This window comes from Clinocottus analis, unplaced genomic scaffold, assembly GCF_023055335.1.
Source record: "Clinocottus analis isolate CAN_PGR_092001 unplaced genomic scaffold, fCliAna1.0.p SCAF_25, whole genome shotgun sequence".
NCBI classification, from domain to species: Eukaryota; Metazoa; Chordata; class Actinopteri; order Perciformes; family Cottidae; genus Clinocottus; species Clinocottus analis.
Genome location: NW_027175987.1, coordinates 3430382 through 3457114, shown reverse-complemented (window position 1 = coordinate 3457114; position 26733 = coordinate 3430382). Strand labels below are relative to the sequence as shown.

The window sequence follows — 26733 nt, the reverse complement described above, 5'->3', positions numbered from 1 at the left end:
TCTGACAAAGAAAGTCGTATTAGAGATGTTTTTTTCGATGGTCTTGTGTTGCGTACCACTAAATATATTTAGATAGATACTACATATCATATTAAGACGGAAACGTTTAATTATATGTTTATGTCTCCAGAGTGTAATATGACGTTTAGTATCTTTTAGACAGTTTACAAAAGTAATTTTTAAAGCAGCATAATTATGCCCTTAACATGAACCAGTCCATCCAGAGCAATCTGCTGCCCCTCCCCGAAAGAGAAAGACACCGCCTACTCAGCCTCTTCCTGGTACCGACTTGTAAACGCACGTCAGAACATTACAATAACAAAGTACAGTTAAGGGCACACTTGAAATCGCACTTAATATATCGCATTTGCAGTAGAAGATAAACCTGCGTGATTTGAGCAAAAATGCAAGTAAGTGAAAAATATGTGTTCGATTAGTTTTTGTGGTTAGAAACGTCAGAACTCGTAGAACAATTTTAATGGACTTATGCTGCGCAAACAATCTTGTTATCAGTCAGTGGATATACATAACATCCATTAACAGAATGATACAGATATATTAATCAGTTGGTACCTGGATCGTGCAGTGGTAAATGTCTAAGTAATTTTATATCCCTATTATCTGTATTCAGTGCACAGGTGTAACGTCTTCTCAGACGTGATGCTTGGGCTTGTCTGGACATGTTCATGTGAGGGACTATCTCAGATTAGAAATTCACGCATCAGACTATAGAGGGCATTACAGCACAATCAAAACAAACAAAACATCATCGCTTCATCATTAAGTGAATGCATGAAATAACAACACGAGGTATTCATTGAACTCTCTGAAATGTCAAAGGTAAACATCCTCTTATCTCGGTTGCAGGATAAGGATCTGTTGTACCCGAGTCTCGCCAAGGAGAGGAGTAGGCACAAGAAAAAGAGGCTGGTGCAGAGTCCAAACTCCTACTTCATGGATGTTAAGTGCCAAGGTAAGACTTCATGTTAGTATTGGTTTTCTAATGGGATTAAGTTAGAAATGCTTTAAAGTGGTATATTCTAAATGCTCTTATTCTCTGTTGCTCCCCAGGCTGCTACAAGATTACCACCATCTTCAGCCATGCTCAGACAGTGGTACCTTGCTCAGGCTGCTCTTTAATCCTCTGTCAACCAGCAGGAGGGAAATGCAGACTAACTGAAGGTAAAATACATGAATCTATGTATTGACGTTGCTTTTTTACTTCTCTAAAAGGTATTAAAGATAGTATGACAGTTTGTAAAAGAACAATATTTATTATATCCTTCTTACGGTTTTGACTGTGATGAGATATTTAATTCATTTGCTTTTGGTTTGTCTAGGCTGTGCCTTCAGAAAGAAATATTCCTGAACAGAAAATTTGCAGAACACCCATGACGCACACGCAGCCGGAAGAATGGACCATGTATTTAGGCGTTTAATTCTTCGGAGAGAAATGTATCTGTATCTTGAAAATGTGGAGTGAAATGTCATCCCTGTTGTCATCCATGTTTCTTATTATAGAGCCAGAGAGGAGCTATGCAAGCTCAAGGTAAACTTAAATCATAGAAATGCCATATGATAAGAATAAATTATATCTGATTGATATGATTAAGCACTTGCATGTAGAGTAGATTTGACAACTTTTTAATAAATAAGTAAAACCTTTTTTGAATTCTTCAAAATGCACACAAAGTCCAATGAGTCATGATTTTTTTCTGTAAAACATTTATTAAGTTGACATGGGAGGATTGGGGGGGGGGGGTGAACAAAATGTTTTAAAATGGCCTCGGTCATGTGTGTGAAGCGCTTTTCATGGCCCTGTCAGGAGTTGAATCCATCACAAACTAAAATAAAACATGTAAAGAATTTATTGTTTGTGTTATGTGTGTTCTTTGGTCTTGAGAGTTCCCCTGGGAAAATATGAGGGTGTGTAAAGAAAACAAAACCAAAAAATAATCATAGCAATACAATTTCTCAAATACCTAACATTATTCTACTATATACAATAAGTAATAAATCCGTGGTTGATAGAGCTTGACTTGAGCTTTAAATGGTTTTGGGTTTTGCTTGCACATGTATACAATATATTGTAAATCTAGTAAATATTGGCTACTTATGGCCTATTGTTGGCAATCATGATGAATGCGTCACCAGTCAGGTAAAACTCAGGGAAAGGTAGTACAGGTAAGAAATACAAGTCACTTCTAGATACTGTACATGCACAGCTCTCAGGTTCTGCACAGATTCCCACCTAACAAAATAGAGTAAAAATATTTGTATGCACATAAATACTCTGTGCATCTTCAATATGTAGGCCTGGAGATAATATAGTACTGGCAAAAGAGCCATTATGTTTCTAATGTAATGCTGGGAAGCCCAGAGAGACTGGGCAGCATGTGCCTTGACCTGTTTATTTATCAATGAAACCTTTCCATAAGGTAACTGTCCCTTTCACCATCACACTCTTTAATTAAACACAACCAGATTAAGTAGGATACAGCTAAGACAGGCACACATGAGCCACTTGTCTGTTAACTGGTAGCCTCTTAAGGTGGTACAGTGTGACTGTTGACTAACATTGTATCACCAATAGGTGGCACTTGAGAGCCAAAATGTAGCCGCAGCAAAACCCAACACCATCTGTAGCATATGTATTAAAATAATCAGTCAGAGGCTTAATGTATGTGCACATAGAATGTAAAATTGAGCCGGTTTAAGTGGTTCAAGCAGTGATCAAATCTGAGGTTTCTTGGGTGTGTTTGTTGCCAGTTCTTTTTGAATAAGTGGTAAAAAATAATTTCTGGGGAGAATTTCTGCAATCACCGCAGGGGACAAAAAAAAGGAAACAACGGGGTCAAAATTACTTCCCATCATTAAAAAAAAAGAAACCAAGTTGTGTCTCAGAAAAAAACACATCAAGGACAAGCATTAAGTTAATCCCCCTTCACACTGGGAATAAAGATTTTACAGGTCGAAATGTGGAATGGAGTCGAACTTTAAAAGGAATGTTACATGACGAGCTCATCCTCTCCAGCTTCCTCTCTGTGCTTTTATAAGCTGTTCAGTTCCTGCAGGGTCTGGTCCAGGACTTGATGCATGCCCAGATTCTCCTCTTTGGCTTGTGATAATTTCTCTGGAAAGAAAAAGAAAAGTGACACGGTGAAGCCTCAACCATCAGCAAATTATACTGCTCGAGCTACGGCAATGTGTTCTCCTTTATAGGTTTGTCAGCATCCCTCGCAAAACAGCGCATAGCACTGTTTTACTGGACAGATGTTTTGCATAACTATTTTGGTTAAAGTTGTGCATGCAAAAACCTCAACCAACACCGCTGTGCCTTTCATGCATAAATTGCTGACTGTTAGTAGATTGCACTATGGATGTCTTAAATGACGTGTGTACTGAATTTGTTGTATTCGATGCTACCAAGTGTCAAAATCAGTATGCAAATATATCAAAAATGAGTTAGATTTATAAAAAGTAGTGTTTCAAAGGGGCAAACAGGATTTCAAGCTGCATTAATTCACACAAAAAAAACAGAGTAAATCTCACCTTGTCTCACATAAACGTCCTGATAATTAGACGTACAATGTACATAGCTACTAGTTTGACAAAATCAGACTGTTGGTTACCTAATTACAGAAATCACAGAGTGCATGGTAACATACACTACGTAGCTACGGTTATGCATTAAACGTTTTACAAAAAGGTATACAACTTGAGCTGTGAAGTAGGAAATGTTTTTTTTTAATTCACAATCCCCTGCATGGAAAGATGGGAAGAAGGCACATACAGTATGACCCACAGAGAGAATATGAATTCAAAGCACAGGACAGAAAAAAGGGGGAAGTGATAGGCAGACAGAGAAAGATGTCAGCGCATCTACAGAGATGTCATGTCATTAAGGGCATGGTCCAGTTCCTCACTAATGGCCTTGTACTTCAGCTTCTGAGCATACAATTCATCTGGAGGTCAGAGGTCGACAGGAAGTACAGGCAGGTTGTCAGGGACAGCGGCGACACAAACAAGCCAAAAGCAGGATAAGATTGAGAGGCAGAAGAAGAGCAGAGGGAGGAAGGAGAAGACAAAAAAAAAAATAGGTCAGGCTTAAAAAATGCAGAAATGCTTGGAAGAAAGAATGATGCATATCTAATTACGCATATGGCTCTTGAGCTGGGTGAGCTTTGAGCAAATAAAACCTGTGTCATAGAACTGCTCCAATAAATATTAACTCAGCTGCCTTTGCTTTGACAGCAAAATAATGCTGACGTTAAAACATCTGAGCACATTCTGTCCTCTTTGGAGTAGTTGTCCTTTAGAAACAAGGGTCTTCCATTAGTTTCGGGATCCCTATACATTTCGCAGGAAGCATTTTTCTCTCTCCACAGAATTGATTTACAGTGTTGCTGAAACAGGACTCTGTGTCAAACTGAAAGTGATTGTGCATGTGTGCATGAAAATGGATTCGGGGTAGAGTTGGCCCCTGATCTGCAGGAACCTCCACTAAACAACCTGTTTGTGGTTCATCAACAAAGTGGAAACAAAGTGTCGCAAACACAATGACATGTGAGGGGTGCGGATCTTTACCTTCCAGGTCATCAATGGACTTTTCCAGTTTAGCCACGCTCCTCTCTGCAAACTCTGCACGGGTTTCAGCCTAACCGAAACACAGACACAGCATGTCATGTCGTAGAGACACACGCTGTTACACACTGAATTCCACATCCAAGACTGGAGGAGGCAGGTTTTCAATTTTCTACCTTACAGGATAACTGTAGACGGTACATGTTTTACATTTCAGTTTACAATGCGTGCAGATATTAATAATACTTCACCCCTGAAATGATCTTTCGTACAGCTATTACTTTGTTACCTTGACTTTGTGAAGAAAACTTTTTTTTACTCACATGCCACCTCAGTGAACAGACAATTAAAGATGAATTAAATGAAATGTGCTTGTTAACAGCAACACTACATCAAACACAAACACTCACACAGCTTGTGCAGTACAACCCAAGTCTCATTTATTCAGTTGTAAGATCACTCCTTCTCAGACTCCTGCGTTGTCGCTAAAACTTTACTGTTTGAAACACTTCCACATAAACGGTACTGGCGCAGGAGCGCACAGCTGTTTATGCGGAAGTGTTTTAAATAGTACGGTTTTAGCAAAGATGCACGTGTTTGGAAAGTACGACCGGATGAATGAGACTAAGATTATAACGCACGAGTTGTGTGAGTATTTGAAAACTGATCTGATACATTGGCTGATGATGAACGCCGCACCATTTACATATTTATCAAGTTCTGCCTCTGTTTCTGGATTCTGCATTCACCGCAGAAGCATGCGGGGAAAAAGAATGTCTCCACAAATTCAAGGTAACAATACGGGGGAGTAATTCAGACACAGCTAATTATTATGGTGGTGAATTATTACTTTGAGCTGATACAAAATGAATGAAGAACAGTTAAAGTTATCCATTTAGCAACTAAAATAACATATTGAATCTAAAGTCTATGATGTAAGCTTGATGGATACGTTTCTTTTTTTAAAGATGTATCCAGAAGAGAGGGATAGGAACTAGATGAAAGAGTATCACAGAGGACATGGCCTGATTTGACCCAGAGACACTGCAGTTACACTGTATGTGTCGCAATCCTCTACCCAACTATGAGGCCGACCCCGGAGTGTCACTAGTGCCAACTTATATTTGGGACATTGCTGATTTGTTTCCTTCCAAAAGCACAGAGTTCATGGTCAAATAGTGAGATCAGTAGAACCAGGATCTCACCTCCTTCAGTTTGTCAGTCAGAACTTTGATCTCCTCCTCGTACTTGTCTTCTTTTTCTGAGTACTTTTGACATACAGAGACACAGAGAAACAGCATTACCTAATTAGTTACAGCAATGCAAACACATGCTTTTATCTACAAATGCACACAATGAATGTGAACACACACACACACACACACACAAGGATAATAATTGTTTTAACAGCAATGGCACCACTCCCTCTGAGGCAGGAGGCGAGGCGTTGGCAGGGCCTGGGAACAAGTTGTACTGCGAGGCCAACCACGGCAGGCCTGACTGAACAAAGCAATGGCAGGTATTTCTTTAAGTCATGTGGAAAGTCTGGCCTGCCGTCATTCTGCCTGCCTGTGCCTGGGGAGGAATTCGACGGAAGAATGCAGTGCAGGTCTCGACTAGCCGCCGGTTTCCGTTTACCAAAACACCTTATGCTGCCATGAACCCGGCACATACGGGAAGAAGCCTCTGAGATCTAAGATACTGATATGGATTGATACGTTCAATTTTGCTACAAAACAACCTGAGGGTAAATAAAGGGTTGCATTGTAAGTACGGCCTGATGATACACAATTAAAATAGAGGTTGTATGAAACAATACTTTGGTGATGTGTTATCCCTCCCTACTCACTTCAATTACTGCCCACTGAGGCGTGAGAACAGCTCATGATAGCACACAGGGAAGTGGAGACGAGTACATGCTGGATTCCAGACTGGGTTTTAGGAGTTACTGTTATATATATTTAGATTGTGTATTTTGGAAAGAGAAGAAAGGCAACTCCATAAACCATCAATCAGCTGTGTAAGTATTTGCCAATGATTAAGTTAGTCAACGGTGATGCATTTTGAACAGATACATTTGTCTTTGGCAAAACATTGTCGGAGACAGTGAATGCGCCCAACTTGGTTAACAGGTGGTTTTTACTCCACTTTGTGGCTAGCCTGTCAAATCGGCCTGAAATGATGCTTATATTGTACATTAGTGGATATTAAAAAAAAGAGAAGTGCGTTGCAGTCTGCTGCATTTTTCCTGTGTGGAAAAAACGCCACTCAGCAGGCCAAAAAAGGGAAGTATTACTTTTAGCGAAATGTGTATCTCTGCTGCACGATCCAGTCATTGCCATGCATGTTCCTCACATGCATCATGACACTCTCACCTTCTCAGACTGGGCTTCTAAGGACTTCAGGTTGTTGGTCACATTTTTCAGCTCCTCCTCTAGGTCCCCGGCTTTACTGTGGATGGGGAGAGACACATGCTTGGTTTCAATGGAAGAGCGACGGGCGTGCGTGCAATCTGCTTGCGTGGTCACTCGTTTTACCATTCTGAGAGCTCGGCCCTCTCCTCAGCTCTCTCCAGCTCTCCCTCCAGGATCACCAGCTTACGGGCCACCTGGGACAACAATCAATACAAGTGTTTGGACTTAAAGCGCAATAGAATTCCAACAGATCAGAGGAGACATGATTGAAAATTTGAATTACAAGTTGCGTGCATCCCAATCTTGCTCTGAACCGGCTCTCGCTGTCAAACTCACCTCCTCGTATTTACGGTCGGCCTCCTCTGCAATGTGCTTAGCCTCTTTCAGCTGTATCTCCTGAATCTCCATCTTCTCCTCGTCCTTCATCGCCCGGTTCTCAATCACCTTCATCCCCCTGAGACATAAATGAGGCATTCACTGATATTGTAAAAGCCAGGAACACACATTCTCACACAACTGCAGGCATAAATGCACATGAATAGATTAAAATCCCCCCAAAAAAGATCAAAGTTGAATCTTTTTTTGAATACTAACGGACCTCTCGCTCTCATCCGCGGCCTTCTCAGCCTCCTCTAGTTTCAGCAGCGCTGTGGCCAGCCTCTCCTGGGCTCGGTCCAACTCCTCCTCGACCAGCTGGATCCTACGGTTCAGACCTGCTACATCACCCTCCGCCTGTGAGGAGGAAAAATGTGGGAAGAGAGAAATTGAGTCATTCATGTCAATTTATGCGATTAAATTAGATGAGATGAGTAAAATAGTTTTACTCCATGCCTTTAAATATACGGCATCATTCAAAAATTTGACAGAGAACAAAGTTCATTTTCTAGAAATCATGCGTGCCGCCCTGCACTGTGTTTTCCTGACCACAGCTACTATGTAAAGGTTTAATCCAATTATTTCATCCAAACAACTTGTCTTTTTTAAAAGAACGGTTACCATGAATTGATTATGTATTTGTGGAAAATACTCAATGACAACTTTAGCTAATTTCCTTCAATAGTAAGACTTTTTTCATCTGCACTTGCTCCCATGCTATAAGACGACGACAGTTTTTATGCGCTTTGGGGGGACAAAATAGACAAATAGTTGAGTTATTAGTGTATATATAGTGTATATCGTTTAGGGGGAAAATGTTTTCCCATTTTATCACTGCAAAGAAACTGTGTATCTTCTTTTAAAAAGGTGTTACTAGTGGATCAAGGCAACCATCTTGGGAGTAAGGCAGCTACATATACATTTAATTCCATCTGTTAGTGAGGTATGATAATCTATACGTCACACTCTCTAGGACCCACTAATGTTTCATAAATCAATAGTTATCTCGCTGAAGAATAATAATAGAAATGGAGACAGCTGGAGGTCCTCAGAGGATCTTCTACAGAAGCAGTCTGGCAGGAGAGTGTAATCCTTTCTAATATCTGAAGATCACGGGACTTTGGACTTGAATGAAACATTTACAAAAACTCAATTTCCGGTGACTGTGAATGCAGAACTGTAACCAGGTTGGACAAGTGAACGCCTTCTCATCTGCCTTTTGTAAACAAAGGCCGAGAGAGGAAAAAAGAAAGCAAACAGACAACTAAACAGGCATTTCCTCTCAGTGGGACAGGGAGTTTATCCAACCACCGCCTCCTAGGGGGCCGCTTTAAAACTGGAAAACCGCCCATCTGAGTTTTTACACAAAGGTCACAACAAAGAGACTGTCCACTGTTAAACGTTTACGACCAGGTAGCTCAGACGGCACTACATAACTGCACTTTTAAACCAGCCACAACGCTAAATTATTCATTCAACCTCAGAGTACAAACAAGTTAACTCCCTGTTACTAAAATGAAACACCTGGGGATTTCTTAAACAAACAGACGTTATTCTGTGCGCCGTTACAAGGCAACAGTTAGTAGGTCAGTGACTCATTAGCTAGTCATTCAGTCCAGAAGTCAGGTTGCCTGTTGGATCAACAGTCAGAGTGTAGTAGGAGAGTCATTTTGGCAGCGTTTGGCAAGATAAAATTCTTACGAGAGACAAAAGAGAAAGGATTGGCAACGAGGAGGAAAGGTAACACTGCAGGGAGAGTAAGAGCAAGCTCCGAAAGCTCAATGGAAAAAAAGTTATTCAGGCTGTTTGTGCAGAGAATAAATAGACTTCTCATCTTCCATTCTGTCAGACACTCAATATTTCAGGAAATGAAAGCATGGTTTCGCGCTCGTTGGCAGCTGGCACTGGCCTCGTTTTTAATTTTTAAGATTTTCTCCCCCACGTCTCCATGTCAACTTAAACTGCTGACTAGCCAGTCAGTCTTTCCACATCTCTTTTTTTTTCTCTCTGTCTGTCTCTCTCTCTCGATCTCTCTCTCTCTCTCTCTCTTTCTCTGTGCTCTCCCAGGTCCTGCCCTTCTGCACCCAGAGCTGCCAGGGGAGGCCGCTGATATGAGACAGGAAATGTCTGTCAGACTCGCGTTGACGTGCCTTAAAACTTGATAGAGGAAAACCCAACCCAACGTGGAATGAATGAAAAGTCATAAATCGGTCGGACAGCTTGAAATCTCATCAGCGATGTCCTTCACACAGGTCTACCTCTGTCGACACTCCATCTGTGTGGTGAGAAACGGTGAGCAGAATTAAACCGGAGCCTGAAATAACAGATATTGTTCCTCTCTTAGTCGAGCAATGTGCTGTGGAGAACACCGTCTGCACACAAACAAGCGAGCTATTCACAATGCTTTAGGTTCGGCCACAAATCAGACGCCGTAATGCACTTCCAGACACAGGCACACTCTGCAAACATGCAAACAAACACCGTCACTGGGCCAATGCGTGCCTCTCAAACAAACATGTCCAGCTCGAAACCGGCTAGTTTCCAGCCAAGTAAAAGTTGTGTCGTCATTCATTAAGCGACACACAAATGCAAAAAGGTCTTGCGGCAATATATCTAAGCTGTCAATCAGATGTGTGCAACCTGCTGTGTTATCTGTCATCAGCTATTACCAATCACAGGCGGGGAAACCCCTTGAAGACAGAGACCGCCTTGTGTCAAGTAGAGAAGCTTATGTGCATACTGAACATACTCTCATGCCTCGAATTCACTCAACCATGACCACAGAAGAGATTCCTTTAAGTCTTTAGGATAGTGTTGAAAATACATTTCCTACAGCTTATTAATAAACTCCTTTAATACATGCTTAGAGCAACACAAGCCAATTCAGTCTTCAAAGCTTTTGCAAAAAAAATAACAAATGCGACAGCAATGTTCAGGTAAAGGTCATAAGAACGAAGCAGTTGAACAAACTTTTACTCTAAAGATAGACTCTTAATGCTGCTTTTGAAATGAGGATCTTGAAAAAACAGTGACAGGAAGTCAGCTGGGCAACATTCTTTCATTTCCTCCCTTTGATTGTTCTTTCTTTCAGAGCTGGTATTCTCTCTGTCTCTGGCCATGCCCCTTCCTTCAGCAACCACTTTGCATTCTCTGGCTGCCAGGGACGCACCACCGCCTTATATGGTAAAACAAACTATGGAGAATGTTTGTAGTGGGGTATCAGGAAGATTGTGTCAGTGAACACACATGCGCACAAACAGACACACACACACACATACACACACATATATATTCTGTAAAAGATACTGGATGACAAGTACCTGCTCTGTTATCAAGTTGGCTTAATATGTAACCATGCTTTCGTTGCTGGCTACTTAAAATTTCCCCTTGACCAGTTAGTGCCTTGCCAAAGGACATTCAGTCATAGTGGCTGGAACATTCCTAAAGGAATACTTCAACATTTTTGCTAATTTGCTTCAATATGGTTATGTGCCCGACTTGTTCTTGGAGTAACTCTTCACAGTCTCCACTGGTTGACTGGAAACCACACCATGACAACAATCAAACCACAGTGTTGGTTTTTACACTTTTTTGAATAGATAAACTAAATAAAATATAACGAGTTAATTTGTGAGCTTTAGAGGAACTGGTTCCTTATTGTATTGTAACTACTTGCAGTTTCCAGTCTTTCAGCTCAGCTAACCTGCTGCTAGCTGTCGCTTTTATGTTCATATTCAAACATGAGGGTGGTGTCAATGTTCTCATCCAACTCAAGAAGAAACTACAGGGAGCAATAAGGGTATATTCACAAAATGTCAAACTATTCTCTTTACAGTCAGTGCTGCCTGGTTATTCTGTTTTTGTGTGTGTCCATGATAGCAAGCGAGCTGGTCAGTCGTTGCTATCATGGCTTGTCCATCTCAAGAATCCTCGTCCCTTTGACTCCGATGTGCCTTTCCTTTACCTCCCTGTCACTGGTCTCTACTTAGACAACAGTCTAATGACATTTGAGATACAGCACAGTTCCACAGGGAGTGACTTAAGAAATATCTGAGTGTATTAGAGACCAGATCAAGGACAAGTGAAAGAGGAATCTAATTATTGGCTGATTCCAGGGCAGTGGGCTAATGAGCTGCATAATGCTGTTGGGCTTCAGTGAAGTTATTCCTGACACTGCTGCTTGCCACTCTCAATGTGACTGTGTGTCTGTGTGTGTAATCTTTTCCTATAAAGATCTGGCATGCAAAGAGAGCTGCATACAATGTATAGACCAGCCTGTCATGAGGTGTGATATGTAAAAGAAGGTCATTAAACTTTCAGACAAGCATCACAATGACGTCTCTCTGTGCAAAAAGTAGTTTGTCAGTAATTCACACAGATCTTGAGCTGGTTTAAGTCTTTGCTGCACAATCTATTGTCTAATACTGACAAGAGGTTCATTGAAACCCATTTGTTAGGAGGCCCTTTAGGAATCCACAAAATACAACAGGAACCAATTTACTTAGACAGTTTTACATATATCGTATTGGTCTTGAATTGTGTGGTCTGTGAACACAGAGAGGATAGTTGATGGAACCACCAGTAATCCTTTTAGAAGTTTATCCTATACAACTTTTAATCCAGTCCTTTCAGGTTAATTTAATACCACCTCCACACTGCAGTACTAGCACCAACATGCTAACGGATGCAGAGATCCTGCTTTGACAAAAGCGTCCCGGAAAATGTTTGAAGCATCTCACTGAGCCTTGTATGCATCTATAAAAGAAAAAAGGCCTGCATCATATCCACTCTCTAAATGCTACTTAATGACATTTTAGCAAATTTAGCTTCGTAAGCCGCAACCTTGGCCTGCATAATCAGCGAAGCCACAAGTCACTAACATGGGAGTTTTCTTCAGAATGCCAGCGACTGCCAAAACGTATCAACATGTGGCAGTTATATTTGGAAAGTTGAGCTATTCCCAGGGAGAAAGTCCAAAGAAAACAGTGTAACCAGGAAGGAAATCTTTCCACGGAATCTGTGGAGTCTGCTCGAGGTCTTGCTGAAAACCGTCAAGCTCCCTGACCTCACCAAACAGCAGACGGATGAAACCTCTCGTTCATTTTGTCAAACCGATGAGCTGACGGAAGTATGTCTAAATTACTTCCTGCAATTAGCTTTCACAGTTGTTATATAAGTAGAACAAAACATTGGCGTGTCAAACAAATCCAAGGTAACCATCACTATGGAACAGTAGATGAATAGTTTCTATATAGAAACAGATGAAACAATAGCTGACCCCCATCGGCATTACTGAAAGGACAAGAGCTGAAGTGGACTGGAATCCACAACATTATATTCCACCACACCGTTATCTTCCTGTTGATCAAGGCTGGAGCTCAGGGACAGGAAGTGTTGGGAGTAGAAGCACAGGAAGTGCTGGACCAGAGTTGGTAGATGACATCCTGGGAGGGGCAGTTGGTGTGAGCGTGTGTGCGTGCACGCGTACGTGCGTGTGTGGAGACCTGCTTCCCAATGCTTACACCTCAGCGGAGGTTTTGAGTCCCACTTCCATTTTCATTTGGTTTTAGATATGGATCAAAAACTGTATTTCTGTACAACCGTACAACAATTATCACCATAGCAATCAATGTACAAATTGCTAATTTGCTTCCATATTATGAGGAGCTAAACAGACCAACACATGGTTTGTCCCACAGAACAATCTGAATCATTGGAAACGTTGCAAAGATTCCTACTAAATAACAACAGGGAAAACATCTTTACCATTGAGAAAAACCTCCAGTGCCATAGTTTGCTCTTCTTTACATAAATAAATAAATAATCTTCAGTTCGGATCTAACTGATGCTCTTGCAGCATCTACACTAACCTCTTTAGGAGGCGCCAGTGTTGTTTAGAACGTACAGTCCCCTCTTTGTGTCGTTACGTCACTAAACCACCGCCTTGGCTGCCAATAGCTCCCGACCAGACACTGATTGGTCTGAACCACTGACATTTCGGACGCAGACATTTTAACTGAAGCCTGACAAGATGGGTTTTCATGTGATCTTGCCATATCGTAAGAATCCAGCTGCAATGCAAGGTAAATGAAGAGCAGCAGATCTAGTGTCGCTCACACAGCTTTCAGGTTCGTAAAGAAAGTACAAATCATCATCTTCGGCCTGAGCACTTTGAAGGAGGACCAGCTCAGTGAGAATAACGGCTGTAATTAAACCACATCTAAGAAGGTCAAATGAGCGTTCAGGCCTACGTCATGTCTGTTTAATCTGACAGAGCCTGAAAGCATTATTGAGAGGTTACGGCTCTCGCAGCGTCAAAACCGAACTTGAAACAACAAGCAATTACTTTTATTAATTTTATTTAGTTAGATATGTGGCCAAAGTTTTTTTTCTTCTTCTGATGCCTTTACATTTTTAAACAATGATTCATTACCTTAACAGACTTAGCGAGGTTCCTGTTTTGATCTCCCCATGCTCAAATGAAAAGAGGTTTTGTGCCAAGGAAAAACTGCAGGTTGCCCTAATTATTCACATATGGGACCACACCAACCTCGCCACACAAGTGCACTGCTCTGTTTGACTATGAATGCACAATGAAATGGAAAAAGCATGTCCACATTGCAGATATAGGACAGTTTCAATCCACCTAATTAACATTTATATGCAGTAATAACACTTTCAATATGTTGTTTACATACACTATAATGTATAAAGTAGGTCTTATCATGTGTTTATTGATCTATTTAACAACATATTTAACTCCTCCTCTAAAGCCCCCAGAAGTGGGTGTTGTTATTTACACACAACGGTTGTCTCTATTGTATAACATTGAAGAGTTGTAACTATATAAAATATGTCCTTAATGGAGAAGGAGTTATTAATTGTTGAGAATACTTGAAAATGGCCTTATATGGGCGTATAACTACTTTATAAACTACTTCTGTTTATATACCTATCATTAATGATAAATAGAGGAGATTATGGTAAAGTGTTCTTACCGTAATATAGGGGTAGTAAACCGCACACGGTGACTTCACTAACTATAAGTGTGGAGGAGAGGTTTTTGGGGGGGGGAATGTTGAAGTGACTTCTAATCGTCGGGAACTTGTTGCCTTCTTCATTTATTGCTGATGATTTTGATCGATGGAAGGTTGGAAGGGTTAATGATTTCTACTCAGATGTGAATGTTTTCAAGGATGGCAGCCTTTTTGTATAATGCTCACATATATCGTAGGTTACAATGCCCTAATAATTGAAAACGTTTGAGAACGTTTTTTCTTAAAATATTGCTATGGATGGAATAAAAACCCAAAACGATTACAGATTCACATTGTTGATGCTGTGTCATGATGAAACTTAATGTTAAACATAATGCTGACGTGGCAATGATGAAATGATCATATGCGCCATCAGAAATACAAGTCATCTATCCGTTTAAGTCTTTTATATTTAAAGTATGCAAGGATTGCAATGCCATTAAATGAGCGAAAGATAGAAAGCATCAACCAAAACAATCACAACCTCCCGAAATGTTGAAGTCGAGGTCCAAAATATGTTCCAACATGTATTGAAAGACAACTATGACCTTTAACTGAATTAAAGACTGAAATTATTTTTAAATGAATAATTACTGACGTCATTGATGTGAATATACATTGCCTGTTACCTAATAGGCAGTTTGTAACAAAGGGGTAAGTCCTACAGCACGCCAGCTCCTTTCATCATCGCAGCTCCCATATCTTTACAGCCACACCTTCCCCTCCCACTCGCCTTGAGTCTGTCTACTTGTCTTGTCATTAACCGGCTCTTATACAAAGGATATGGCACTGAATGCCATAAAGCATCACGAGAAACAAGTTAGGAATGTTACCTAACTGTGCTACTTTGCTTTTTATTTTTTTCACAAACCAATCTGTGTAAAGTTACAACACTTGGATGCAGACAGAGTCAAGAGGCAGACAGGTGACAGACGTGATGGATAAAAAAAACACGGATGAGTCACCTTCAAAACATCCACGCTTTTAGTTTTCTGCTGATACATGATAGTGTTAAAAGTAGGGCTGCAACTCACAATTTTTGTGTCAGAAAATAGCTAAAAGAAATGCACTTTACAACTTCCCAGAGTCCAAAGTGACATTTTCAAAAAAGAATGGTCAAGCCAACAGCCCAAAACCAAAAGATTGTGTTTATTACCACGGGACACTAATACAACAGAAGATATCCGCATTGTGGAAGGTGCAACCGGTACAGTTTTACTATTGTTGGCTTTCAAAACTAAAATCTTGAGGATAATGAAATTATTAAAATGTTTGCTAATTCACTTTCATGTTGATCGACTAACCGATTAAGTTAGAAATAGTTCCAGCTCTTGTTGAAAATGGCACAGTTTCCAGACTATTGCTTGGAATAGCTAATAACAGAGTAGGCATGCTTTTAAGTATATATGCCATTTATTTTCCTATCATCAGCAGAGGCAGGATGGTGCGGTGGTTGGGCATTCAACCAAGCAGCTGCTGGCACACATTCACCCTGCTGAAGTACCACTGAGCAAGCAAGTGAGTGAGAAGTTAATTTCACTGGGGAGTCACAACATTATCCTCTTAATCTAAACGTTAGCAGCTCTAAAAGCTGCTAAGACCTCATTAAAAAGTAGTTACACGTATGATATAATAAAGTACGAACAGGATTTATATCCATAAGAAGTATTCTGATCAGTCTAGTAGATTTATTAAATTGCACAATAAGCGTAATGATGTCTACGTGGTCTACAACATTATTCACAGTAGTTCTATAGCGGCCTGTAAAGCGGACCGCACTGAGCATGCGCACAGAGCTGCAGGAATCCAAACTTTTTTTTCATTACAGAGACCAACGCCTTGCATTGTGGCACAATCACGCCCGCGAATGAATCAATGACATGAACTAACTTTGTCTCTTTCGAGCCTGAGAGGTGAATATGGAGAAGGTAACGTCGTGGAAACAGGCTGACAGGTGATAGACGAGGGGAGCGAGAAAAGAGCCTTAAAAGAAAGTAGGCGAGAGAGGATTTTGAGTGTCTCACTTTCTCTCGGAGCTCCCGTTCACTGTCCAGCTCTCTCTGTAGGACCTGAGCTCGGTCCTCTGCGTCGTCGGCCTGCTGCTGCAAACACTGAATCTTCCTCTTCACGGCATCCAGAGAGTTCAAACCTGCCATTGTGGACTATTTACTCAATTTAAGACGACACGTTGAGGAGGGGGGAAATGCAGTTTCTGGGTTGTGCAAAAAATAAAACGAGCTACTGCGTCCTGCTTTGTTGGTCTGTATAGAATATTATAACAATAAGAACAATGACTTTGACCGTTGATATAAAAAGAAAGACCCCAAAAAAAGTCGGTGTATGTCCGGGGCCAAAGTCTTTGGAATGTAAATGAGTCGTTCAAGTGCAAGGAAAAGTTATATAACCAGGAAGTAACGCTGTCCAGGTGTTCTCCAAATGATTCTTCTCGTCTGTAAGAATGATACGTTCACGAGCCGTATAGAAAGTTGTCCTCGGGAATGTTGCAGTTTTTGGTCCGGGCGAGAGTTTGAGGAGAAGGATTAGAAAAGCTGCGCGGTGAGGAGAGCGGAGAGCGCCAGACTGTGCCGGAGGAGGAGAGAGATGGTCGGGATGATGAGGTCAGAGAGGGCGGGGCGTGTGTCCTGTAGTGTGTGTGTGTGTGTGTGTGTGTGTGTGTGTGTGTGTGTGTGTGTGTGTGTGTGTGCGCGCGCGCGTGCGTGCGTGCGTGCGTGTGTGTGTGTGTGTGTGTAAAAGCTGATCCTTATGACTGATCATTGCTGTGATACTTTCAAAAGAAGAAGGAAAACCAGGACGAGTGACATTCAGATTAAAAAGGTCCAGTGCCCATAGTTTAGATTCAGTGATATTTCCCTTTATAGACTCACGCTTAAAAGTTGCAAGTTTTCATCCTGTTTGGAATAATATTCAATATACTGTGGATGTGGAAGCTGAAACAACTTCCAAAATGTTTTTCTTGTGAGTCGCTGAGATCACAGACTCAACAAATAGAACAATCTCAAAAGCAAACATCCCTTTTTGGTTGAACGACTCAAAGGCCAGAGATTTGCTGTGAGGAAGGGTCATAATTTAGGATCACTTCTGTCATGAAGGGTCACAAGCTCAAAAAGGTTGAGAATGAAATAATACGATGAATAATGTGTAGAGTTCAAGCTATATATAAAATAATATTAGCTTATAACATATCTGTGTATGTATAATATATATATATATATATATATATATATATATATATATATATATATATATATATATATATATATATATATATATATATATATATATGCCAAAAATATGATCCAAGATATTTTGAAACAGTATCCCATTACTTAGTTTGTGTATCTGACACCACGTGGTGTGTATATAACGCAGTACATCTATATAGTGAACTTGTATACAATCATGCACAATCAATTATAGGCAACATCATAAATGTTTCCATATTTGAGGAAGCGTGTGGCTGATTGTCTTGACGGAGTGTGCAAACAAACATCGTCCACCACCTGCCTGCTAGGAGATGATGTTCATGGTGTGGGTGTAAATCACATTTATGCTGCATCCTTCGTGTTTACCCTTCTCTGTTCCCCATTCACACGATCGGTCTTGTGAGCGGACACGTCCGGCTGGACGAGCAACTAGGCCAGCAGATCTCTGCTCGCCTCAGTTCAGCTCATGCAGCCCTCAGCTACAATTCAGACCTGCTGCTCATGGGGAAGAAGAAAATTCCTCTCAATCAATCGCATCTGTTGATTGAGCCTCCCTCTGTCTGATTTGCCCCCTTGCGCCCGGAAAAGCTGGGAGCATTGATTTCATTAGACACAGGAGTGTGGGGCTTTCTGTTTGCCTTAGCTGCATTCCTGACATACCAGAGCCCCCCTGCCTGCTCGCTGCTTTCTCTGCCCGGCCGCCCCCACAGTCCAGTTTTCCGCTAAAACAGTAACTGTTGCCTCTGTGATTGCTGTTATCAATACCTGTATTCAAACTACTGTCCATGGTGCCATCCTCTTTGGATCTCGTAAACCATAAGCTTGTGACCTCTCCTAAAAGGTCGACTCTCTGTCCGGTTGCCTTTCGCTGATGCAGAGCTGTCATGACCTAAATATCAGTACTCCACCTCCACAGACACACACAGACTATTTTTTTTCACGAATCACAACTGCTTTCTTGTTGAGGTCTTTGGCTCTCTGGTCTGCTTCCCCAGCCCCCTCCAGGTTTGCGAAGGGGCCGTGCTCTCTGTGTGAATTGAGATGTGTAATGACTTGACTGCTGCCCCTAATAAGTGGCATGTGGAGCGGGATTCATGGAGGTGGAGCAGAGTGGCTTTTACGAGCTGGAAATGTTGCTGTGGGTGTACAGGACATTACTGTAAATATACTAAACATTTATTCTTGACAAGACGTAGAAGTGGAAGCTAGTCCGGCTCAAACCACAACCTCGACAACTACCTTTTCCTGGGGCCCACTCGACCCACTTTACGTGTGAGGCTTCTCAGAGCTATTCAGAGTTCATTTGATCACTGCGTGAGGATAATCCAGCCTCAGTCCCTGTGTCTGTATGTCAGACACTTCCCTTCTCTTTGTTCATAGTACAACACTGCATTTCCCTGGGATATCCTCCACAAGGCTCAAACAATACCACATCTTGGTGGCAGCTGGCCGGGTTTTTGTTTTCATGATGCTTCTCCCTGCACGGTTAGTTTCATAATCTTGTTGGAATCCCTGCTTAACTGGTAGGATCGGTATTTTCTCCTTATCTTGAACATAACTGACTCCCCGAATATGGACTTTGGTTTATGCTTGAGTTCCACTCTCTCTCTCTCTCTCCCTCTCTCTCTTTTACACACACACACACACAAGTTAACACACATGCGCTAAAATGCCAGAGGATCCACCACTGACAGATATACAGCGCTGTGGTTTGCGGGGTTGCCAACAAACTAGAATATGATCTTTCTTCCCAGATTGCAGCTGATTGGCCACAGGAAAACTGACATCTCCAATGTTCCACTACATTTACTGAAATTAATCATTTGTGTATACAAAAACATCTCATGAATGTAATGTGAGAGTTGGTTTGAAGTCTCCGTTGTCCTGTTATAGGAGGATTCTAAATTCATAAATGATTCCTCATTTTTGAAAGAAGTATTCAGAGATTTTACTTTCAGCAAAAGTATCAATAATACAGTGTATAAAAAAAGGTGTAAGTAAAAGTTCAGCATTAAAACGTTAACTTACAATGGATATCCAGTGTTGGGGAGTACTAAATGTGAAAAAAGAACAACATTTGATAAATGGCTTTAGGCATCAAACTACAATTATCAGTTGAATATACTTCAAGTATGACATGTAAATGTAATTGTTCGTCAATCACCAGATATACTATAATTCAATTAAAAAGTGTCATATTTCCTTTTTAAATATAGGTGTATGAAGTAGCATGAAATAGTAAAGTACAAATAACGAATAAACTAAAACCTTGATCTACTTATATTCCAACACTAGATACCAACATTTACAAAATATGATATATCAACTTTGTCTGTTGTGATAATAACGTGCAACAAAAAACCACAGCAACTGATATTTCCGTCTTGCTGTTTTCATAATAGCAAATTCTGCATGTACAGTACACAAACTACTTTCACACTGGACAGCTACAACATAAACAATAAGATTCGTGCTCCTAACAGGAATGATGACGACGCACAACAATGAGGTCTGTTAACCTTACTGCTCTTGTTTGGAGGATCTGATTGAAAATACAGCTGTTATCAATAGGAAGACACAGACACCTGGAACCGTTGGCCGAGAGAGAGAGAGAGTGTGTGTGTGTGTGTGCGTGTGTGTGTGTGTGTGTGTGTGTTTGAGTGGATTACGGTTACAGTGTATTATGTGCTCATCTTTCAGGAGTGGCTGCACAAGAATGTCACAGTCTCTGAAGTGCTCCAAACCATTCACTGTGGATCAAAGTAAACCCACAGCTGGTCCTGGCCTAAAACCATCCAGCTGTGGAAAGATGGGCTCAGTGGTGCCATGGTTACGTGAGTGTGTGTCAAAGTCGGAAAAAGCAAATCATGAACGACAACAGCAGAAACCTCTTGTTAATATGTACTCTCTTGCTAAGGATTTAATAGGACTATATCATTATCACTTCATATTTCCAGTCAGGTGAAGTGGAACTCGGTTGACACTGACTCCCCTGTGTGTGCGTGTGCACATGTGTGAGACTCTTCACTCACGTCTGCCGCTGTCTTCTCAGACAGTTCCAGTTTCTCCTGAGCATCTTTCAGGCCCTCAGAGAATTTGTCCAGTTCGTCCTCTGTCTGCTTCATCTTCTTCTGGAGGTCCATCAGCTCGTCCTCCAGCTACAACAGGAGAGGCTGTTAGTCCAGTTCAGTACGCCTTCTCAGCTCAGTGGCAACTTTATACAAATTATACATTTGTCTTTTCCTTTGTTATCCAACCCCTTTTTTTTTTTACTTTTACGATTTCCTCAATTCAAAAAAACTGTTAAAATGACATTTGTTTCGGGCCAAAATGATGATTCGGTCTGATGGGACGTCATTAGGCCAAGATGCTTGAACACAGTGGGAAAGCAGCAGCGGCTGATTTGACAGTCTAATTGTTTTTTATTATGTTTGGTGACATTTAAATACTAATGGTTTACTATCTGTCTCTCATGACATAACCCAGGTATGCAAAGCTGAATCCTCACTCCCTCTCCTTCCTTCATGCTCTCTCTCTCTCTAACACGCACACACACACGCACGCACACACACACACACACACACACACACACACTCACAGGGTTAAGTGTTCCCCCCAATCAGTTCCCCCCCAAAGGGCCCATGAAGGACTTCAGATAATCCCACTGAATTCCACACTCATACTCTCCTCGTGTCTAAAAATACAGCCGTTATCAGTGAGAACACACAGACGCCTGGGACTATGGGCCCAATACGTTTTGTGTGTGTTCAATGTCCCATTTGTGTGTCCGTCTGTGTCCATCCATTTAAAAGATTCTCATGTGCGTGTGTTGTCTCCAGTGTTGGATACACCTGTCAAAAAGGCTTTATGACACACAAATGCTCCATAAACCCTCTTCAAAATGGTCCCGCAGGGAGCTGGACTCACTTTTTCCTCTCAAGAGACCGACATCTTGATTCTGGGTGGTCTCATCACCTGAAGTGGCCAAAACAACCATGCAGGGATTTGATGAGCTTTTTTCTTCTTTTTTTTTTTTTTTTTTTTACCAAAAGGCAACTGCACATAAATCAGCCCTGGTGCACAAAAGTGTTTATGATGTGTATGTGTTTGTATTTGTGGGATGCCTGGATGAGTTCTTCGTATTAAGCCAGTGCTGCCTGGCCTTTTAAGGAGGTATATGTGTTCCCAAAGCCTACTGTCACAAAACAATTTTGAATGTACCGTCCAGTCTCTGAGCAATGACAAAAAAGGTGTTATTTTAAAATATTTTGTACCTTTGCTACAGCAATAGAACAGTAATTTAGCTGTGAGGAATAAAGTATAGATAAAGGTGAAATGTGTTTGCAAAAAGTTTCATTAAATGTATGTCTAGTATGATGATTAGCTTAAGAACAGGAAAAACTGGACAGTCTTAAAAGGAAAACCTGAAGTATGTCATTCCAGGTCTGAAGCACTTTATTTTTATAAATAGTTTTTGCAGTTCATCAACCAAAAGCCAGAAGATGAATATTTTGCTTTTTGGGGTTTGTTGGCAGGTATCTTAACCCATAACTTTAATGGTCGTATTTCACCAGCTTTTTAAGTGATCGAAAACAGCCTCCCTAAATACTTTATATTATGGACAGTCTTTGTGACGACTGCTGACCCCTCATCCTTCAACAGCAACACTGTTTTATGTCCTTTTTCATTCCCACCTGCTTGCATTTTTCCTCCGCTGCCTTCTTGTCCGTCTCTGCCTGCTCGGCCCGGTCGATGGCGTTCTCCTTGTCCAGCTTCAGCATCTGCATCTTCTTCTTGATGGCCTCCATGGTTGCTGCTTGGTTGGATTTACCTCTCTGAGATGGGAAAACGCAGCTTCAAAAAGCCCTAATCTCCTGTTTTCTTGAGATGTATAGGAAATTCAGTTTTTCACATAGAGTAGTGGAGAGAGCTGGAGTCCGACAAGGCTGCAGAGAAAGAGAGAGAGAAAAAAGAGAGACAGAAGGGGGGAGACTGTAGGAAGGAGACAGAAAGAGCTGTGAGGCAGATGGAGTTGAGCCCTATATGGGTAGTTATTTAAACTGCAAGAGAACCTGCCTCCATTCTCTGATCACCCCCTCCTCCTTCAGGCATGATCTCACCCCTCCCTCCCTCTTTTCATCCTTTCTCTCCATCCTCTGCATCCATTGCTCCTTTACTCACCACTCTGCTTCCACTCCCTGACTATCGCCCTCTCGGACACATACTCCACCCTATCAAACCTCCCGTCCAAGGTCTTTCAAAGGATCGGTCTGGCTTCTTCACAACGTGGCTGATCTCCTTATTTGGGTTGTTGTGTTTTCAGTGGGAGCCGCCAGTCAGGCAGGAGAGAGCGCGCGAGAGAAACACAGGTCCTGTGTCCGCATTTAACCTCCTGTCAATGGATAAGGAGTCCCGCTGGCACAAAGCACCTCTCACTCAAGGCCTTCAACAGTGTATATATTAGAGGAAGAGAGCGAGAGAGAGTACAATGCAAAGTAGAGGGAGGGAGAGTTTGAGAGATAAAGGAGGGAGAAAGAGTTTCCTTGCTGTAAGCACAATGTCATAATATTTAGGTATTAAAGCTGAGTGTGTGGTCCTGCCAAAGTCCACTGTTATGTCAAGGAGTGTAGGTCTACCTAAACAGAGATAAGTGTGTTTCACTAAGTTGTAGCACACTGCGAAGTAGTGTGATTGTACATACTTTCACATCCAGCAAATGTTTGCCTCCATCTTGGTACAACTGATCTGTTTGGGTTTTATGACAATGTTATGCAACTCAGACAGCTCCTGTTTGGTTAGTTCATATGTAATCATCAACATGGGGAGCAGGAGAGAGAATGAATCTCACAACTTTGTGAGAGGTTGTGAAACACAGTCGGAAATGTGAGCCCTGAGCTCTGCGCACCTAATATTTGAGTCTGATGAGTGAGGAATGAAAAGACTGAGAATCAGAGTTTATGTGAACAATGGAGACTATTGTCTGAGGTTGCTTACATTCACAGAGAGAATATGCAGAGAGATAGATGGCCCTTAAAAGGACGAGATCCATTGTTATGAATGTATGCACACAAGTAAAAAAGAGACACTTCTTCCCAAAACTGGCTCGCACCACCTACTGTAATCGGTCACTAACTCAGTTCAAACTACAAGCTAAATTGAAAGTACAGAATTTCACCATTAAAACTGAAGAAATGTCTTATTAGTCAAGTACTTCAGTAGTTTAAAAGCCAGTTGCAATAAGCAAAACATCTGGAGCTTCATCCAATTAGCGTTACTTTTACTCGTCAATAAGGTCATAGATAACAAGCTAACATTAGCGCTGCTTCAGTTATAATACCCAACAGTTAACCTGGCAGTTCCAACTCTCAATGTTAAAACAAGTTTGTGTGGTGCAACAGCTTCTAGTTCAGTGATGCAGACTTACACTTGTGTCGTACTAGACCAAGTTTGAACCGACAATCAGGACGCGCACCCGACTACCAAACATATCGACCTACTCTTTCAGCCCAGTGTAATTCCTCGTCACATTAAAGCCCTTAAAAAAGGGCGTGTCACATCCTGATTGGCCAAGAGAGGAAAGGCCCCAAGCTGCTCTTAATTCTTAATTAGACCCCACACCCTGCGCAACAGGTGATCTGAATAACCTTCCAATCAACTCCAGTCAAATTGGGACATCAAATTATAACTTACCAGTGGTGTGATTTGTTGTTCTGCTTGCTCATTTATTTGCATTTATAAAAATATAAGTAGGTAAATTTCAGCTGCATCTTCAAACGGCCTTCACACTCGGTGGATATATTGCTTAGGACCCAAGAAAATGCATTGTGTAGTGAATTAGGAGGTGAGTCCTGTTGACAGGCTCTGACTTAATTGATGTCATAAAATGTTTGTGTGAACTTTTGCACCCAAATGTACCAAAGCACATACTCTAGTATTGTTAAAGGACACAAGTGTCATTGCAGGTGTATTGCTGAGCAGATCTCCGGAAAGCTGCACGTAGCAATACTGGGGTCAAGCAGTCCGCCCGTTGCAAACTTTTCATGGGAAAAGTTTACCTTGAGGGCTTTCTGCCAGAAATCTTTTAAGACAACAAACCCCCTTGGTAAGGTTTAGGAAAAGATTTTGGGCTCAAATAAACCCTCTCTGGCAGAAAGCCCTATAGGCAAACTTCTTCCATGTGTGTTCAGGCTTGTTCAGTCAGGCCTTTTTTTTTCATTAACACTTAAAATAAATCCATGTTTTTTGTCATTCTAACACTAATGTTTTTAAGAACTACATGCTTTAATGATACAAATGTAAAGTGTGTATTGTGTAACATAGTATTGTTCACAAAGATCAGCTGCGACCAGTGGATTGCAGACCTCTCCACTACCTCTAACTCCCAGTTCAATCATCATACAAATTGAGTTTTGATTTAAAGCATCTGCTCTCTTTGCCTTCATTGCATTCAGAAAGAAAATCCTGAATGCAGTAAATTGCCAATATCTTAACAAGATTTCTTAATGAGGTTTTATTAGCAGTAAATGCATTGCACAAAGAAAAACCCAGCTGAAACTGCACGGTTTCCAACCACTGATGTGAGTCACAGTCCCTCCTTCTGTGGAGCAGAAGAGAGCGCATAAAAAAAAAAAATGTGCATGAAGAGAAAAATATCACATAATCATCCATTCAGCTACACTTTTTTGGTCAGGCGATCTGCACAGAACAACATAATCAACTGTTGCTTATTATCTGGCAGCAATGCAATGCTTTGTTGTTGCTTGCCTTTTGAAAGCTGTTGTGATTTCTAAACCGCAGCGTGGATTTTTTTGCCTGCGGGGGACAAATAATGAATTTGGATGAACCTAGCTGAGGCAACTTCATGTCAGATTGTTTGCAAATTTCATAGCAATCCATTTTATACGTATTATTACGATTGACTCAAAGCAAAGAGGTCCACCTCATAGTTGGGCTTGAGGCAAAATCAAGGGGAAGTCATTCGGTTTTCCTCTCTGGGGACTTTGAAATGAACAAAATGTCATGGCATTAATGCATGCAATAGTCTGGATCAAAATGGGGGAGTGATCAACATTCAGATCGACACTGCCATCCCTGAAAAGACAAACTGAAAGAATGTCTGGATTATGTAGCATTAGTTAACTTTCAAATTATTCATTGTAACGACACAATGGCATCACAGCATGAACACAAGTGAAGTGTCCTGAGTGTGCATGTTTTACAGCACGGGATGTAAAATAGTGGTTTCTTTATAGGGATCCTGTTACTATTGTATTTCCCAGCGGGAATCTATTAAATCTGTTAAATCTGTTGCCAGTGGTGGAAGCTTCCCTTCTGTTCTGATTGTGAGCAGCAGGCTCCTGCTCTGATTTGTGAGTCTGCAGCTGTAAGTCTCCTGCACACTGAATGTTGCCATGTTCCACCCAGTCGCTCACTGAGTGGTTCAAGAGCATAATTTAGTGCTTTCAATATCCTCTCCCAGCGTTCCAAGTATGCTTTCTCCAACTTACTCTGCCACAGAAATGCTGCGGAGGGGCCCAGACTAAACACGAAGATATTTTGGAAATGCAAGTTGAGCCGCCAAGTAAAGTGTATGCTTTGGATTTATGATGGAAAATGGAGAATATTTGAGAGGATGAGGAAGGGGCAGAGCTGGAAAACTCTCTGGACTGGTGCCCTGAAAGCTCAACAGAAAATCACCCTGGTTTTAGCACATTTGGAGTTCCAGTCTCCTGAAGCTGTCTTTGTATGCGTGCATGAGTGAACTCCTATGGCCTCGAGGCAGAAATATACGTCATTACTCACCTACAGAGCACAGCACCTGGACTCTGTGACACATTTCACAAATGTTTGGATGATAGCGAACTAATCGGAAGTGAAACTGCATGTCTGAACACTTCACTTAGGGCGAGTACAGTGATGTCATAAAGTGATGTCAGAGGGCGTTTTACAATTTCTCAGTCTTCTAATAATCATATCATCAGAAAAGGTGCATCTGTGCAATGAACTAAATAAAATGTCCTCATGGATGAGTTGTTGTGCACAATTCCACTGTGCATCTTCTTCAAAAGAACGAGTTTGTCAGCTTTTTGATTGGTCTCA

At 41.3% G+C, this 26733-nt stretch overlaps 2 protein-coding genes across 5 annotated transcripts; one reads left to right on the top strand and one right to left on the bottom strand.

The window, feature by feature from the left end:
• Window positions 1-276: 276 nt before the first annotated feature.
• Window positions 277-1862, top strand: LOC137794523 (small ribosomal subunit protein eS27-like). Its single transcript, XM_068591371.1, has 4 exons — window positions 277-410; window positions 868-973; window positions 1072-1182; window positions 1341-1862. Exons 1-4 carry the CDS (start codon window positions 405-407, stop codon window positions 1367-1369), a joined length of 252 nt encoding a protein of 83 aa, XP_068447472.1. The 5' UTR covers window positions 277-404; the 3' UTR covers window positions 1370-1862.
• tpm4a (tropomyosin 4a) lies at window positions 1715-22648 on the bottom strand. Of its 4 annotated transcripts, none has more exons than XM_068591366.1 (9): window positions 22329-22648; window positions 20667-20792; window positions 7597-7730; window positions 7335-7452; window positions 7122-7192; window positions 6960-7035; window positions 5790-5852; window positions 4588-4657; window positions 1715-3133 (listed from the first exon to the last, which is right to left on the bottom strand). In XM_068591366.1, exons 1-9 carry the CDS (start codon window positions 22440-22442, stop codon window positions 3051-3053), a joined length of 855 nt encoding a protein of 284 aa, XP_068447467.1. In that variant the 5' UTR covers window positions 22443-22648; the 3' UTR covers window positions 1715-3050. The 4 variants fall into 4 exon arrangements, with proteins under 4 accessions (XP_068447467.1, XP_068447468.1, XP_068447469.1 ...); XM_068591368.1 differs by lacking the exon at window positions 1715-3133 and adding an exon at window positions 3194-3965; XM_068591367.1 differs by lacking the exons at window positions 20667-20792; window positions 22329-22648 and adding an exon at window positions 16435-16984.
• Between the last annotated feature and the right edge of the window lie 4085 nt (window positions 22649-26733).

What these genes read in the sequence shown, in the direction of transcription:
- LOC137794523 (XM_068591371.1), top strand. An exon ending in CATGGATGTTAAGTGCCAAG is followed by an intron (nt 974 to 1,071) that starts GTAAGACTTCAT and finishes GTTGCTCCCCAG; the next exon opens with GCTGCTACAAGATTACCACC. An exon ending in GAAATGCAGACTAACTGAAG is followed by an intron (nt 1,183 to 1,340) that starts GTAAAATACATG and finishes TGGTTTGTCTAG; the next exon opens with GCTGTGCCTTCAGAAAGAAA.
- tpm4a (XM_068591366.1), bottom strand. Translation starts at nt 22,442, where the DNA reads ATGGAGGCCATCAAGAAGAAGATGCAGATGCTGAAGCTGGACAAGGAG. An exon ending in CTGAGAAGACAGCGGCAGAC is followed by an intron (nt 7,731 to 20,666) that starts GTGAGTGAAGAG and finishes TCCTCCTCACAG; the next exon opens with GCGGAGGGTGATGTAGCAGG. An exon ending in TAGAAGCCCAGTCTGAGAAG is followed by an intron (nt 5,853 to 6,959) that starts GTGAGAGTGTCA and finishes GTATGTCAAAAG; the next exon opens with TACTCAGAAAAAGAAGACAA.